This window comes from Rhincodon typus, chromosome 37 (assembly GCF_021869965.1).
Source record: "Rhincodon typus isolate 14 chromosome 37, sRhiTyp1.1, whole genome shotgun sequence".
In the NCBI taxonomy this organism is placed as follows: Eukaryota; Metazoa; Chordata; class Chondrichthyes; order Orectolobiformes; family Rhincodontidae; genus Rhincodon; species Rhincodon typus.
This window is the reverse complement of record NC_063368.1, coordinates 518,199-532,542: the sequence shown is the minus strand read 5'-3', so window position 1 is coordinate 532,542 and position 14,344 is coordinate 518,199. Positions and strand designations below refer to the sequence as shown.

At 46.3% G+C, this 14,344-nt stretch overlaps 1 protein-coding gene across 1 annotated transcript; it reads right to left on the bottom strand.

The window, feature by feature from the left end:
* LOC109922723 (ER lumen protein-retaining receptor 3) lies at positions 1-13,246 on the bottom strand. Its single transcript, XM_020522755.2, has 5 exons — positions 13,059-13,246; positions 6,584-6,684; positions 2,403-2,561; positions 710-962; positions 1-351 (listed from the first exon to the last, which is right to left on the bottom strand). The coding sequence occupies exons 1-5, from the start codon at positions 13,147-13,149 to the stop codon at positions 311-313; spliced, it is 645 nt and encodes a 214-aa protein (XP_020378344.1). The 5' UTR covers positions 13,150-13,246; the 3' UTR covers positions 1-310.
* Positions 13,247-14,344: the final 1,098 nt, after the last annotated feature.

Here is a 14,344-nt window from a genome sequence, read left to right as displayed (position 1 = left end):
TTTAACCAATAAACTGGAATTTAATGACCAAGGGAAGAAAATGGCCTTGGAGCAAAGTGGGGAGGAAAGAAGGGGTTAGAGTTGAAAGGGTGAGGCTAATGAGGAGGAGAGGGGAGGGTGATGTAGAGGGCAGATGTGAAGGAGGGATTGGGAGGGGGAGGATGCAGAGTTGGGGTCAGTACGAACACCTCTATTATGTCAATAGTTCTTGTGATATTCAAATTTAGTTCCAGTAAAAGCTTGTTGTTCATCTTTGAGTCGTACACTGCGTACTTGTGGAATACGGTGGGTTGCGAGGCGTTGTACTGTCTCAGACAGGTAACGGGAGGCTCAGGTTCTTTCCTTTCAAGACTGAGGAGAAGAAAAAGATCAAACATTTCAGCAGGAGCAGCGAATCCAGATCCAAATCCGAAGACCCACGAAACCCCGGCCTTTGCTCCCATCAACTGTGAGAGCGATGGCTGCCCCTACCCGAGAAGAGGTAGTTTCTCAGGGCGCCCAGCAGGGCGGACAGTTTCTCGGAGTCCCGTGGCAAGGATGGTGGCTTCAAGAATCCCTGTTGCAGGTGGATGGGTTTTACGGAACACCCGTGACTGAGCAAAAAGTTTCTGGGAGCCCGGTAGCTGGGTAGGCAGTTTCTAGGAGACCCATGCAAGGGGAGGCAGTTTCTCAGAACCCCGGATCAGGAGAGGCTGTTTCTCGGTCTTACCTTTCGTGACGTAGAGGTAGAAGAAGTCACAATAAAAGATGGTCTGCACAACACCAGCCACAACAGCAATCTGATCAAAGAAGCCTTCCGTGTGGTACCGCCAAATCCAATTGGCCAGGTACAGCGCCCGGTAAAGCCCCAGGAAGAAGAGATAATGAGTGGTGATTGTCTCAGCTTCCCCGGTTTTAGTGATCATAAAGAGCTGGGGCAAAATCGCAACGGATTCCAGATAAATAGAGAAGGTCCAAAGAATCTGGGAAAGACAGAAAGAGAAAGTGTGCAGTCGATAAATTTGGTTTTAAGTACATGATCAGAAACTACAAAGTGGAAGGTGACAGATTCTCCTGGATCTTTTGAAGCTGGAGAGGAAGATGGCAAGGGGACAAGGCGAGGGCCGGGGAGGGTGGAGAGCCAGAGTGGAAAGGGGACATAAAGGGGTTAAGGTGTGTGAGTGTTGGGTGAAGATGGGGACACAGTTGGGTGAAGCAGAGAGGGAGGGCAAAGGATCAGAGTGGGAGGGGTGGAAGCAGAGAAAGTTTGAAGGGAGTTCTGGAACAGCAAGGGATAGTAAAGGAGTTGAAGCAACCTAATGGTGGGTAGTAGAGGGAGGATCAACGTGAAGTGGGTCAAATGAAGGTGACAAGAACAGAAATTGCTGGAGAAACACAGCAGATCTGCCAGCATCTCTGCGGAGAGAAACAGAATTAATGTTTTGAGTCCAGCGACCGTTCTTCAGAACAGGAGTTGAAATGTTATTTCTGTTTTTTCTCCACAGAAGCTGCCAGACCTGCTGAGTTTCTCCAGCAATTTCTGCTTTTGTTTCAGGTTTCCAGAATCTGCAGTTCTTTTTTTTATTCAAATAAAGGTGAATTTGGAGGCTGTGGGGATAGTTAGGCCTGGAGAGATCTAAATGAGGATTTTAAATCTGATGCACTGGGGCAGAGTTGTGGCAGATGGACTGACACAGCAAGAATAAAGATGAATCCGAAAATGACTGCAGCATCACAGGGGACCTCAAACTCAGAGAAAAGTGAAGCATTGGGAGATTGGGCAGTCAATAGCAAGAAAGTGGGGCTGTCAGAGTAGGAGGGAGTTAGTCACATAATGAAACAGCCAGAACCTTGTAAGACGACAAGGAGCTATTACTAGGAGGATGGACAAGACCAAGATGGGATGAGGCTGGAGATATCGATGAGGGGTTCTAAAGATGAGGCTGAGATGAGCTCGGGGTAGGGCTGGGAACAGTTAACGTACAGACCTGGAACTGAGTGTTGAAAAATGGGCAATGGAGTCAGCAAGGCAAACACTGCACCCCCACTCCAACTCCCCCCACCTCACCACCACCACTAAGCTCCAAGTTCACATCTCAAAAAATAACATGATTCAGGCCCAGGTGGGAGCACGATCAAACGCCCATGTAACTCCAGCTTTGTTTTTATGGCTGCAGGTTCTAATAATAAGCCCAGGACTGAGCTCCTAGTGAACCATGAGTGAGCCTGGGGTAAGGCCGGACACAGCCCTATTCCCTGCTCCCCAAGACCAACCTCGATCCTAATGTCAATGCCAATGTATTGAAGACTAATGCCCAGTTACCAGATGATGATGCAAACCACTGGCTTCAGTTCTCAGAATCGATATCAGGTTCTGGATATAGGTAACGCAGACTAAAGGAATCATTACAAACCAGTCTCACCTCTAATGGAGCGTAGTCATGGTTGACAAGGAAGGAGAGACCAGCGACAGGGACCAAGATAAACTCCACACGGAATGTGTCATTCTCCCGATCAAAGGTGGAGCTGTATTTGATGTAGATCAGGTAAACGGTCACATAGATACAGAGCAGAAATATGATCTGGAAAAGAATTCAAAGCAAATAAACACAAGGGGAACTAAGAGTGGTGCCTGCCAGTGAGCTGTGGCTGGCTTTAGTCAAGTAATAAATTCCTGATCGACAGTGTTGCATTTTTGACCAATGTCTTGGTGTCTTTTCTGTCTTGCCTTCTCCAGAAAAGCGGAGCTTCTCGCAATTGTTCTATCGTGGTGATTACTCACACTGTTGTCAGCAGAACCAGCCCCAACTTCAGGGGCATCACAATCTTCAAGCTGTCTCTCAACAAACACACAACTCATCAGCTGTTGAATTTATTATTTCATCAGCTTCCCTGAGAACTGACTCCACAATAAAAGCCACAATCTTTCAAAACTCGTTTGATGCAGGGATCAGGACTCATTCCAACAACGGGGAGTTGGGGTTGGCAGCATAAACCCAGGAATGACGGGTTAGCAGCATAACGCTGGTGCTGGGAAAGATATGAGACCACAATGGGGATCAGTGGAAAATTTTGGAGTGATAAATGAAAACCCACGTGGATTTATTAAACATGAATTATGTCTGACAAGTGAGCTCTTCAATTAAATGATGAGTAAGTTACGTTTATATGGCATCTTTAACAGGGTCAAATAACATCTGAAGTTGAGCTGCAGATGAAGGCAGCACATTGAGGTCCAATGAAAGGATCAATGTTATATCGGGGAGGGGAGGTGGTCCCTATTCCCAACCTGTGGTGAGGGGGCAGCCCGGGCAATCACAGGGTGATCCCTACTCCCACTAACTGCGGCAGTGCGTTTACAAACTGCGCCATGTTATGCCTGAGTCATACTGAATGGTAATGCGTTTTGTTTAAAGTACATATAATAATTTATATGGTTTTCAGACAAAGGTTGAAAGAAAGCAGGACCAGGTTTCTGTACCAACCAAAAATGATTGTTTTATTATGAGTAAAGGTGAGTGTAGGTGGGGAGTTAGGGAGGGGATAGGTCAGTCCAGGGAGAACGGACAGGTCAAGGGGACGGGATGAGGCTAGGTAGGAGGTAGGGGTGGGGCTTGAGGTGGGAGGAGGGGATAGGTGGGAAGAAGGACAGGTTAAGGAGGCGGGGACAAGCTGGGCTGGTTTTGGGATGCAGTAGGGGGAGGGGAGAGTTTGAAGCTTGTGAAGTCCACATTGATACAGATAAGGGTGGGGAGGGAAAAATGTGGTGAGGTCGGATTGCAGATGGTGGAAGTGTCGGAGGACACTTCCTCCGACACTTCCGCCATCTGCAATCCGACATCCAACGCATCATCCTCTGACATTTCCGCCATCTGCAATCCGACCCCACCAAAGACATTTTTCCCTCCCCACCCTTATCTGTTTTCCGGAGGGACCACTCTCTCCGTGACTCCCTTGTCTGCTCCACACTCCCCTCCAGCCCCATCACACCCGGCACTTTTCCCTGCAACCGCAGGAAGTGCTACACCTGCCCCTACAGCTCCCCCCTCACCTCCATACCAGGCCCCAAGACTTTCCATATCAAGCAGATGTTCACCTGCACATCTGTTAATGTGGTATACTGTATCCGCTGTTCCCGTTGTGGCCTCCTCTACATCGGGGAAACCAAGCGGAGGCTTGGGGACCGCTTTGCGGAACACCTACACTCGTTTCGCACCAAACAACTGCACCTCCCAGTCGAGAACCATTTCAACTCCCCCTCCCATTCCTCAGATGACATGTCCATCCTGGGCCTCCTGCAGTGCCACAATGATGCCACCCGAAGGTTGCAGGAACAGCACCTCATATTTCGCTTGGGAACCCTGCAGCCCGATGGTATCAATGTGGACTTCACAAGCTTCAAAATCCCCCTCCCCCTACCGCATCCCAAAATCAGCCCAGCTTGTCCCCGCCTCCTTAACCTGTCCTTCCTCCCACCTATCCCCTCCTCCCACCCCAAGCCCCACCCCCATCTCCTACCTAACCTCATCCCTTGATCTGTCCGTCCTCCCTGGACTGACCTATCCCTTCCCTAACTCCCCACCTACACTCACCTTTACTGGCTCCATCCCGCATCTTTGACCTGTCTGTCTCCTCTCCACCTATTTTCTCCTCTATCCATCTTCTATCCGCCTTCCCCTCTCTCCCTATTTATTTCAGAACCCCCTTCCCCTCCCCCATTTCTGAAGAAGAGTCTAGGCCCGAAACGTTAGCTTTCCTGCTCGGCCTGCTGTGTTCATCCAGCTCTACACCTTGTTATCTCAGATTCTCCAGCATCTGCAGTTCCTACTATCTCTTTAATAAATCCATGCTGGTTTTCATTTATTTCTGCGATGTTTTCCAATACCAACCCCCACCCCCATTATTCATATCTTTCATATTTTCATGTTTCATGTTGGCCAGATTCCTTGTTTTTCAGATGTCTTTCTCGAGAAGTTTCCACTGGTTTGTTAAATGTACAGAACAATTGATTGGTCGGATAAATTCAAAAATCCAAACATGGAAAGTAGGGGGCGAGTTTTAACAGCGCAGTAAAAGGGAAGAGAGATAACACCCAAAGATACAGAACTGTTCACCATATTGGATAATGGAAATCAGGAGGAGGAGAACTTTAGTGGGAATGAGATTGAAGGAACCAGGCAGTGGATCACATGGAAAAGTCAAACCCAATGAGAGAATAGTGGGAAAAAGGAGAGAACTTAATGAAAACATGAATTCAGGGCTAGGGCTAGAGCTAGAGACTAGAGACAGTGGGTTGGGAGAACAGAGGACAGTGGCAAAAGCAGATGAACAAGCCTGTTTCAATTTTGTGACAAATAAAGCCATGGGTTTTCAATGCCTGCTGGAGGAGAGGAGGTAGCAAAAGGACTGAAGCCAGTTTATAGTGAAGAATAAAGAAGAAGGAATTATCTTGGAATTCCAGTGAAGGCCCAGAATCCAAACCACAGAGAAGACAAGCAATGGGCCATGACTGGAATCAAAACATGATGTGGAGACAGCTGGCAGCCAATCAGAGGCCAGAACTAGATGTATTACTCCAAGTGAAGCCTGTGGTGTTTTAGAAATGTTTGGCTTAAGTCATAGAGTCATACAGTCATAGAGATCTACAGCACTGAAAAAGGCCTTTCAGTCTATCAAGCCAGTCACAGTCAAAAATAACCACCAACTTTTTAAATTCTATTTTCCAGCACTTGGCCCATAGCCTTAAATGCCTTAGCACTGCAGCTGCACATCTAAATAAATTTGAAATGTTATGAGCGTTTCCGTCTCTATCATCCTTACAGGTAGTGGAAACCGAGATTCCCACCACTCAGTGAAAAAAATTCCTCACATCCCCTCTAAACCTTCTGCCCCCTTAAGTCTATACCCCTGGTCATTGATGCCCCCCACAGGGGGAAGGTTTCTTCCTGTCCACCCTATCTATGCCCCTCATAATTTTATACATTTCAATCATGTCCCCTCTCGATCTCCTCTTTTCTAAGGAAAATAACCCCATGAACAGAATTGAGGTGGGAGGAAGAACAGGTTAGGGAAGCGGGGACAAGCTGGACTGGTTTTGGGATGCGGTAGGGGGAGGGGAGATTTTGAAGCTTGTGAAATCCACATTGATACCATTGGGCTGCAGGGTTCCCAAGCAGAATAGGAGTTGCTGTTCCTGGTCCCCCATCTCCTACCGACTAACCTCATCCCGCCCCCTTGACCTGTCCGTCCTCCCTGGACTGACCTATCCCCTCCCTAACTCCCCACCTACACTCACCTTTACTGGCCCCATCCCCGCCTCTTCAACCTGTTTGTTTCCTCTCCACCTATCCTCTCCTCTATCCGCCTCCCACTCTCTCCCTATTTATTTCAGAACCCCCTTCCCCTCCCCCTTTTCTGATGAAGGGTCTAGGCCCGAAACGTCAGCCTTTCTGCTCCTATGATGCTGCTTGGCCTGCTGTGTTCATCTAGCCCTGCACCTTGTTGTCTCGGATTCTCCAGCATCTGCAGTTCCTACTATCCATGAACAGAATTGACCAGTTTATCCTTCAGTGAGAATCCTATTTCTGCTGGTCCAACTTCTTACCTTCATGGTGGTGTTGTAGACTGAGATAAACGTGGTGAATAAATCCAGGTAACGTGTCGTAAACACGAGAGCAAAGAGAAGCTGACTCTTCCCAGAAATACCTACCAAAGTAAATTACATGGTTAACAATGAGTGTGTAAAAGAAAATCCAGCACCAGAGAGCCCCAAGCTCTCCTTCTATCCTCCTCTCTTGCTACCCGGCTAATCTCACTCCTTAGGTTCCTCTCATTTAGTCCCTGCCATTCCAGAGAGATTAGCCTCCATCTCCCCTGCTTCCTTTCTTTCTCTCTACTTCCCCATCCCTTCTCTTCTCTTCTGCAATATAGTAATATAAAACATTAGGCGTGACTGTGTAACAAAGTAAATGAGTGTATTTGTCACCACAGGAAGTGATACAATATCACATGATCTTGCTCTCTCATGCAGCCTTATGGCAAGATGAAGCCACAGCAAGGCAGTTCTTGAATAAAGTTAATGTTTTCCTTGGCCAACTCTGTAAATGTTCTTCAGCATCAGCACAACAGCAAAAATGTTAAATGATGGCAACAAGTAAAAGAACAAGATTGATAATGGCAGACCTTTATCCAAAAGCCTTAGCAGGTCACAGGGTCCAATGAAGCAGATGCAAGGCTGAATTGGTGAATATTTGCCAGGCATCTCACTGCAAAACCAAATGGGTCAGTACACTATTGCACGCATCAGGGGGCTGTGCCGACAACACTCCATTCATGCATGAGATTGAATAAGAAAAAGTTACATACAAGAAAATAATAAAAACAATATCTGTAGAAAAAAATCCATTACTGAACAGGCTGAATTTAACAAACAGACCTTGAGACAAAGGGAAAATGTTGAAACTTTGATCAATGATTTGTGCAGACAAGCAGAGAACCATGAATGTAGTAGCTTAAAAGATAAACTAATCAGGAACAGAATTTTCGTTGGAAAGGAATCAAAATTATTCAGTGATTTGGGATGATAGAAAAGACCATATCCCAAAAATGATTGACTTGGTGGAAAGATATTAATTTCAAAGCAGTGAGGTGGCTGTAAAGAAGCAGAGGAGGTAGGAAGAGGGGCATCCATTAGACCCCTCAATTTACCTTTATTGGTATTTTTATGATAAAACATGATCCTTAGCTACTACACAACAGTTGTGAGAAGTTTGCAGGTTATGTTTTTGGTCTCCATTTGAAGGTAGAGAGAGTCCACAAATCCTTAGCGAAGCTTTTCAATTTTAAAAATACTTAAATGATTCACACTCAGGATAATGAAGTTTGATGCAATAACAGAGTATATTTTGGGAGAGCAGAGCCTACAGCAGATACTTTGTCCCATGTCCCTGTAGCAAGGCCTAAACAAGGAGATGGAGGTTTTGTTCAAGAGGTGGAACCAACCAGAGACTGAATGGAATCATAGGTGCACAGAAATCTGACAAAGAATGTGTTCAGCTGGGAGAGAAAAGTGTCCAAAGATGACCAGCACAATCCCAATGTGACACAAATCCCATTCTCAGAAAATACACGAACAGAGGAGACACTTCACCGTCCTCCTCATTGACTTAGTGATTACAGATTGGTAATTCTGGGAGTTGAGCTTGAAGTGCTCAATGATGGTATCAGACACCTGGAATGTTGGAGACAGTAGGAGGTTTCCTACAGGAGTGCAACTATCAGCGAGTGGAGTATGGCAGTTTGATTGGGAGTTTGAGTTAATCTTTTGCCTGAGAATCTAGTACTAATTGCTGCTAATATTTTGATAACATCAACTGTTTAGAAGGCTGTAAATTAAATTTAAGTTTAAAGTTAAGTATCTTTTAACACAATCTCTCCTATGGGTGGGGGTGCTATAGCTTGGATAGTTAACTGGAGCTAACAATTAATATATGGTTTAGACCATTTCCTGGAAGAGCTGAGGAAGAGAGAAACAAAAAAGCAAGCACCAGCACTGTGTGCAGTGTGAGATAACAAGGTGGAGAGCTGGATGAACACAGCAGGCCAAGCAGCGTCAGAGGAGCAGGAAAGCTGATGTTTCGGGCCTAGACCCTTCTTCAGAAATGGGGGAGGGGAAGGGGGTTCTGAAATAAATAGGGAGCGAGGGGGAGGTGGATAGAAGATGGATAGAGAAGAAGATAGGTGGAAGAGGAGACAGACAGGTCAAAGAGGCAGGGATGGACCCAGTAAAGGTGAGTGTAGGTGGGGAGGTAGGGAGGAGATAGGTCAGTCCAGGGAGGACGGACAGGTCAAGGGGGCGTGATGAGGTTAGTAAGCAGGAGATGGGGGTGGGGCTTGAGGTGGGAGGAGGGGATAGGTGGGAGGAAGGACAGGTTAGGGAGGCGGGGACGAGCTGGGCTTGGGGACCGCTTTGCAGAACACCTATGCTCGGTTCACACTAAACAACTGCACCTCCCAGTGGCGAATCATTTCAACTCCCCCTCCCATTCCTCAGACGACATGTCCATCCTGGGCCTCCTGCAGTGCCACAACAATGCTACCCGAAGGTTGCAGGAACAGCAACTCATATTCCGCTTGGGAACCCTGCAGCCCAATGGTATCAATGTGGACTTCACAAGCTTCAAAATCTCCCCTCCCCCTACCGCATCCCAAAACCAGCCCAATTCGTCCCCGCCTCCCTAACCTGTTCTTCCTCCCACCTATCCCCTCCTCCCACCTCAAGCCCCACCCCCATCTCCTACTTACTAACCTCATCCCGCCCCCTTGACCTGTCCGTCCTACCTGGACTGACCTATCTCCTCCCTACGTCCCCACCTACACTCACCTTTACTGGCTCCATCCCCGCATCTTTGACCTGTCTGTCTCCTCTCCATCTACCTTCTCCTCTATCCATCTTCTATCCACCTCCCCCTCTCTCCCTATTTATTTCAGAATCCCCTTCCCCTCCCCCATTTCTGAAAAAGGGTCTAGGCCCGAAACGTCAGCTTTCCTGCTCCTCTGATGCTGCTTGGCCTGCTGTGTTCATCCAGCTCTACACCTTGTTATCTCAGATTCTCCAGCATCTGCAGTTCCTACTATCACTGTGTGGAGTGTGGCAGTTTGGTGAAGTGGAGGGGGTCAGGGAGATCCCAAACCCGCCAACCCCACTCCCCTGCTGTATTGTTTTCCTAACTGTTTTCATAGTTCAGTGTGGCAGCAGCAGACCAAGTCCCAAGAACTGGGAGATTATTAAGGAATTAACTGAGAAGCATCAGCTATGAGTGAAAGTCAGAAAATAACAGAAGGAGACTACTAAGACAAAGGGAGTATCTTTATGATTAAGTAATTAGAAAAGTTAACAAGCAAGACTAAATAAATTCAATTTTGTCACAGCAGGTGAGGTCAGCTTCGTGGAATGAGTGATGTGGGGATGTCATGGACCTTACTGGCAGTTTGACCACACATGCAGAAAGTGCTTTCAACTGCAGAAAAGTGAGCTGTGTGTTTCAGAGCTCTAGCGGTGGCTGGAGACACTGTGGCACATCCATGAGGCTGAGAGATACATGGATTTCATGTTTAAAGTTGCAGAAGACCAAAGGGCTGCTCTCTTATGACGGAGAAATCACTGGTTGTAGTTTAACCAGAAGGTCACCATGCTTCAGGAGCTGAGGACAGTCCTTATGGTAACCCCAGCACGTTTACAGAAGTGGTAACACTGCAGGAAAAGGTAGTGGAGAGAAGATGGGAATGGGCGACCACCAGGCAGTGAAAGAAAATCAGGCAGGTAGTGCAGAAGACTGTTGGGGTCCTTCTCACAAATTGTCATTCTGCTCTGGAAGTTAATGAGGGCACTGGTTCCTCATGAGAGCGCAGACAGAGCCAAGCTTCTGGCATATGTGGCCTGACTGTATAGAAGGGGAGGAACAAGAAAGCAAGAGCAATTGTGATAGGGGATTGACTAATTATGCTGGTGAGTACTGAAATAAGATAATGGGGAAATGAATGCATGGTTGAACAGGAGGGAGGGGTTTGGACTCCTGGATCACTGGGACCATTTTTTGGGGAAGATGGAACCTGTCCATGCAGGACAGTCTGCACCTGAACCAGAATGGGACTAACATCCTTGCTGGCAGTTTACTAGTGCTGTTGGGAGGACTGCAAACTTGTTAATAGAATTATTGAGTCCCTAAAGTGTGGAAGTAGGCCATTTGGCCCATCATTCCACACCGACCCTCTGAAGATTATCCCACCCAGACCCACCCTCCTATCCTATCCCTGTAATCCTGCATTTCCCATGGCTAATCCATCCAGTGTGCACATCCCTAGACACTATGAGCAATTTAGCATGGAAAATCCACCTAGCTTTATCATCTTTGGACTGTGGGAGGAAACCCACGCAGACACGGGGAGAACGTGGAAACTCCACACAGACAATTGGCCAAGGCTGGAATTGAACCCAGGTCCATGACGCTGTGAGGCAGCAGTACTAACCACTGAGTTCGGCAAGGAAAGTGGACAAAGGACCCAGTGTTAGTACAATAGCGGCACAGCATACCTTAGAAAAGGAACCAAAGCAGATTTCAGCCATGTTGTAAGGCAAGGCTGGACGCCCTCTATTTTAAAACTCGGAGTATTATCAACAAGACAGGCGAGTTAAAGGTATGGATTCACACGTGAAACTACAATGATGCCACCATAGAGACTTTGCTGAGGGGAGGACACGACTGGCAACTTTATATTCCAGGATATAGGATCTTCAGGCCTTCAGGCAGGAAAGGGGAGAGTGTAAAAGAGGTTAAGGAATCAGTTACTGCAGTTAGGAGGGACAGTATCCTGAAGGGTATTCAAATGAGGCTTTGTGGGTACAGCTTAGCAATAAAAAGGAGGCAGACACATTCAAGGGGTGTGTTATAGACCCCCCCAAAACAGCCAGTGGGCAACAGTGGAACAGAAATGTAGACAATTCACTGTGTGTGTAAGAGCAATTATAATTATATTAGGGGATTTCAACTTCCCCAACATTAATTGGGGAGTAGAGGGTTTAGAGGGGACAGATTTCTTGAAATGAAAGCTTTTATACCAACATGTAGATTGTTCTACAAAGGACAGTGTAGTGCCTGACCTAATATTGGAACATGTAGCTAGACAGGTGATAGAGATGCCAGTTGGAAAGTACTTTGGTGATGGTGACTGCAGTACTATATGTTTTACAGAAAAGGAAAAAGATGGTCTGCAAAAAGAGTTTCAGATTGGGGGAAGACAGATTTTATTAGAATAAGGCAGAATCTGGTCAAAGTAGATTGGGAACAGTTACTTCTGGGTAAATCTATAGCAGAACTGTGTTGCACGTTCAAAATGGAAAGTACAGGCCCAACGTGTTTGCTTTTTTAGGATGAAATGTAAAACCAACAAGCTCAGAGAACCCTGGATGTCTATGAATATTCTGAACTGGATAAAAAGGAAAAGCATATAACTGGTACAAAGACAAAATCAATGGAGGCTCTAGTGGACTATAAAATGTGCACAGAGGAACGTAAGAAAGCAATTAGGAGAGCAAAGAGGGGATATGATAAAACACTGGTGAGTAAAATTAGACAGAATCTCAAGACAATGTTCGATATATCCAATGGGAAAGAAATCTGGAAAATGCTGCCTGGGAAGGTAGTCGAGGCTTTAATGGTACTTGGATGTGTACGTGGAAGTGTCATGACATTCAAGAGTATTGGCCAAGTGCTGGAAGTTGGACTAGTGTAGATTTAGTCCTTTCTTTGTTGGTGCAAACTCTTCTAGACTGTACAATTGCATGATTCCATGCATAACCAGGTCTTGGAAGCATTGCAAAAGACAATATCCTGCTGGATTACTGGGTGCCCTTCATCATTCAGAGACAGGACAACTGAAAGAATTGACAGATTTCCTTTCCTAAAGGCATCAATGAACCAAATGGATTTCTACAACATTCAACTTTATATTCCAGATTTATTCATTTAAATTCAAATTCAAATTTCACCAGCTGCAATAGTGGAATTTGAATACATATCCCCTGCTAACAACCTGAAGTGCCTGGATCAAGTGACATAACTACTAATCCTATCTGTCTCTCTTTCTCGTCTATACCATCTTTCTCCTTTACTGTTCTTTCTCACTTTTCTGTCTCCCCCAGTCTTTCATTCTCTTGTCTCCACATTATGCCTTTACTCTTCTATACGCCCTTGTTTCTTACCCCATCTCTCTGTCGTATTCTTCCCTTTCTCTCAGTCCTCACTCTCTCTCACCCCACCGCCCCGTCACCTTCCCTTTCTGCTATCCCCTCTTTCTCCTCCCCCTCTTTTGGCTCCTACCCACGTACCCCCTATCTCTTATCATCCTCTTTTTCTCACCTACCCCTGCATGGCCCTCACTTTCTCTCCTACACCTCTCTATCACCCCTCTCTTTTCTACTCCCCCAGTATCCCCATCTGTTTCTCTTCTCTCGCCCCCACCCCGCATCCCCCTCTCTTTCTCTCTTAGTTTCCCCACCCTGCGGTGTTTCTCTCACTCACCAGCGCAGGATTTAGATTTCCACATTTTCGCCAGAAGGATGAGAATGGCCAGTAAGTGGGACAGATCCCCGGACAGTCTGAACACATTCATCTTTCGCCGATTCCCAACTTTGCAAACTGCCCAAGTCAGCACCAACTTTCCAGGCGGCACTTCAGCTCAGGCTCGGTGACGTGGCTGCAGTTTGCAGCCTGTCCGTTAAAGGGAGCTGTTGTCAGCCGACACAAAACCCATTAAAGGCATCAGCTCAACAAACAGGACTGTATTAAAAAGTGCGGTAAAAAAAAGTATATCAAAATGGAAAGAGAGAGAGAGACAGGTGAAGGAGATCCCTAAACATGGCCAGGTGCTGCAACATTCCATCATCTCAAAGTGCCTTAAATTCCTTTCAATATTCACGGGCTAAAAAAATCAAGACGTTACTTAATTCTATTATATACAGAGACTGCCGTACTCCATAATAAACATGGAAACTGCTATTTACAGTAATACACTGGAGTGATTGGAACCAGGTTGACCTTGTTGACTATGAAGTCCTTGGTTGGGGTTGTTCACCCAGGCCAATCAGGAAAGCCCTGGCTGACCAATATAAACAGGAGATAAAAATATGACGAGCGGATCAGAATCTCCTCCTGAGGACTTTTGAAGAAAAAAATAACCAGGAGATTAGATTCTCCAAAAAAATTTTACAAACAGGAGATCACCGACACTCTCGATCACTTTAGGGAGAGATCAGTGTGGAGAGCTTTATTTCCCCTTCCAATTCTATTTTGATTTAGTCCTTACCCTCCCCCTCACTTTCTCTTTCACATAAGCATTGCCCCTACTGGGGCTTTGCATGTTACTGATTCCTTCACCATGAGTGCTTTCTTGGTGGTGGAATATTAATAAAGTTATTTACATAACTGGTGTCTCTCAGTGTGTCCTGCACATAAACACACCAAAATGGATGCTGGGGAAAATAAGTACATAACCAGGAGATTAGAATCTCCTCAGAAAAAAAATATAAACAGGAGATTTAGAATCTCCTCAGTTCAGAGGACTGACTCCGAGCTGGCTGACCACAGCTAGTGTACTAATGCACAGCTGGTGGGTGGGCAGTGACTTGGTGACAGAACCCAGCCTCTGTGCCATTGTTTCACCCTGTAGGCCTCAAACTGTACCATCGTGTGTGGGCTGATAGCGCTGTGAGTAGGCGAAAAACGTCGCATGTAGGCCGAAAGCGCCGTGTGTAGGCCGAAGATGCTTCATGTGTGTGGGCCGAAGATGTTCCGTGTGTGCAGACTGA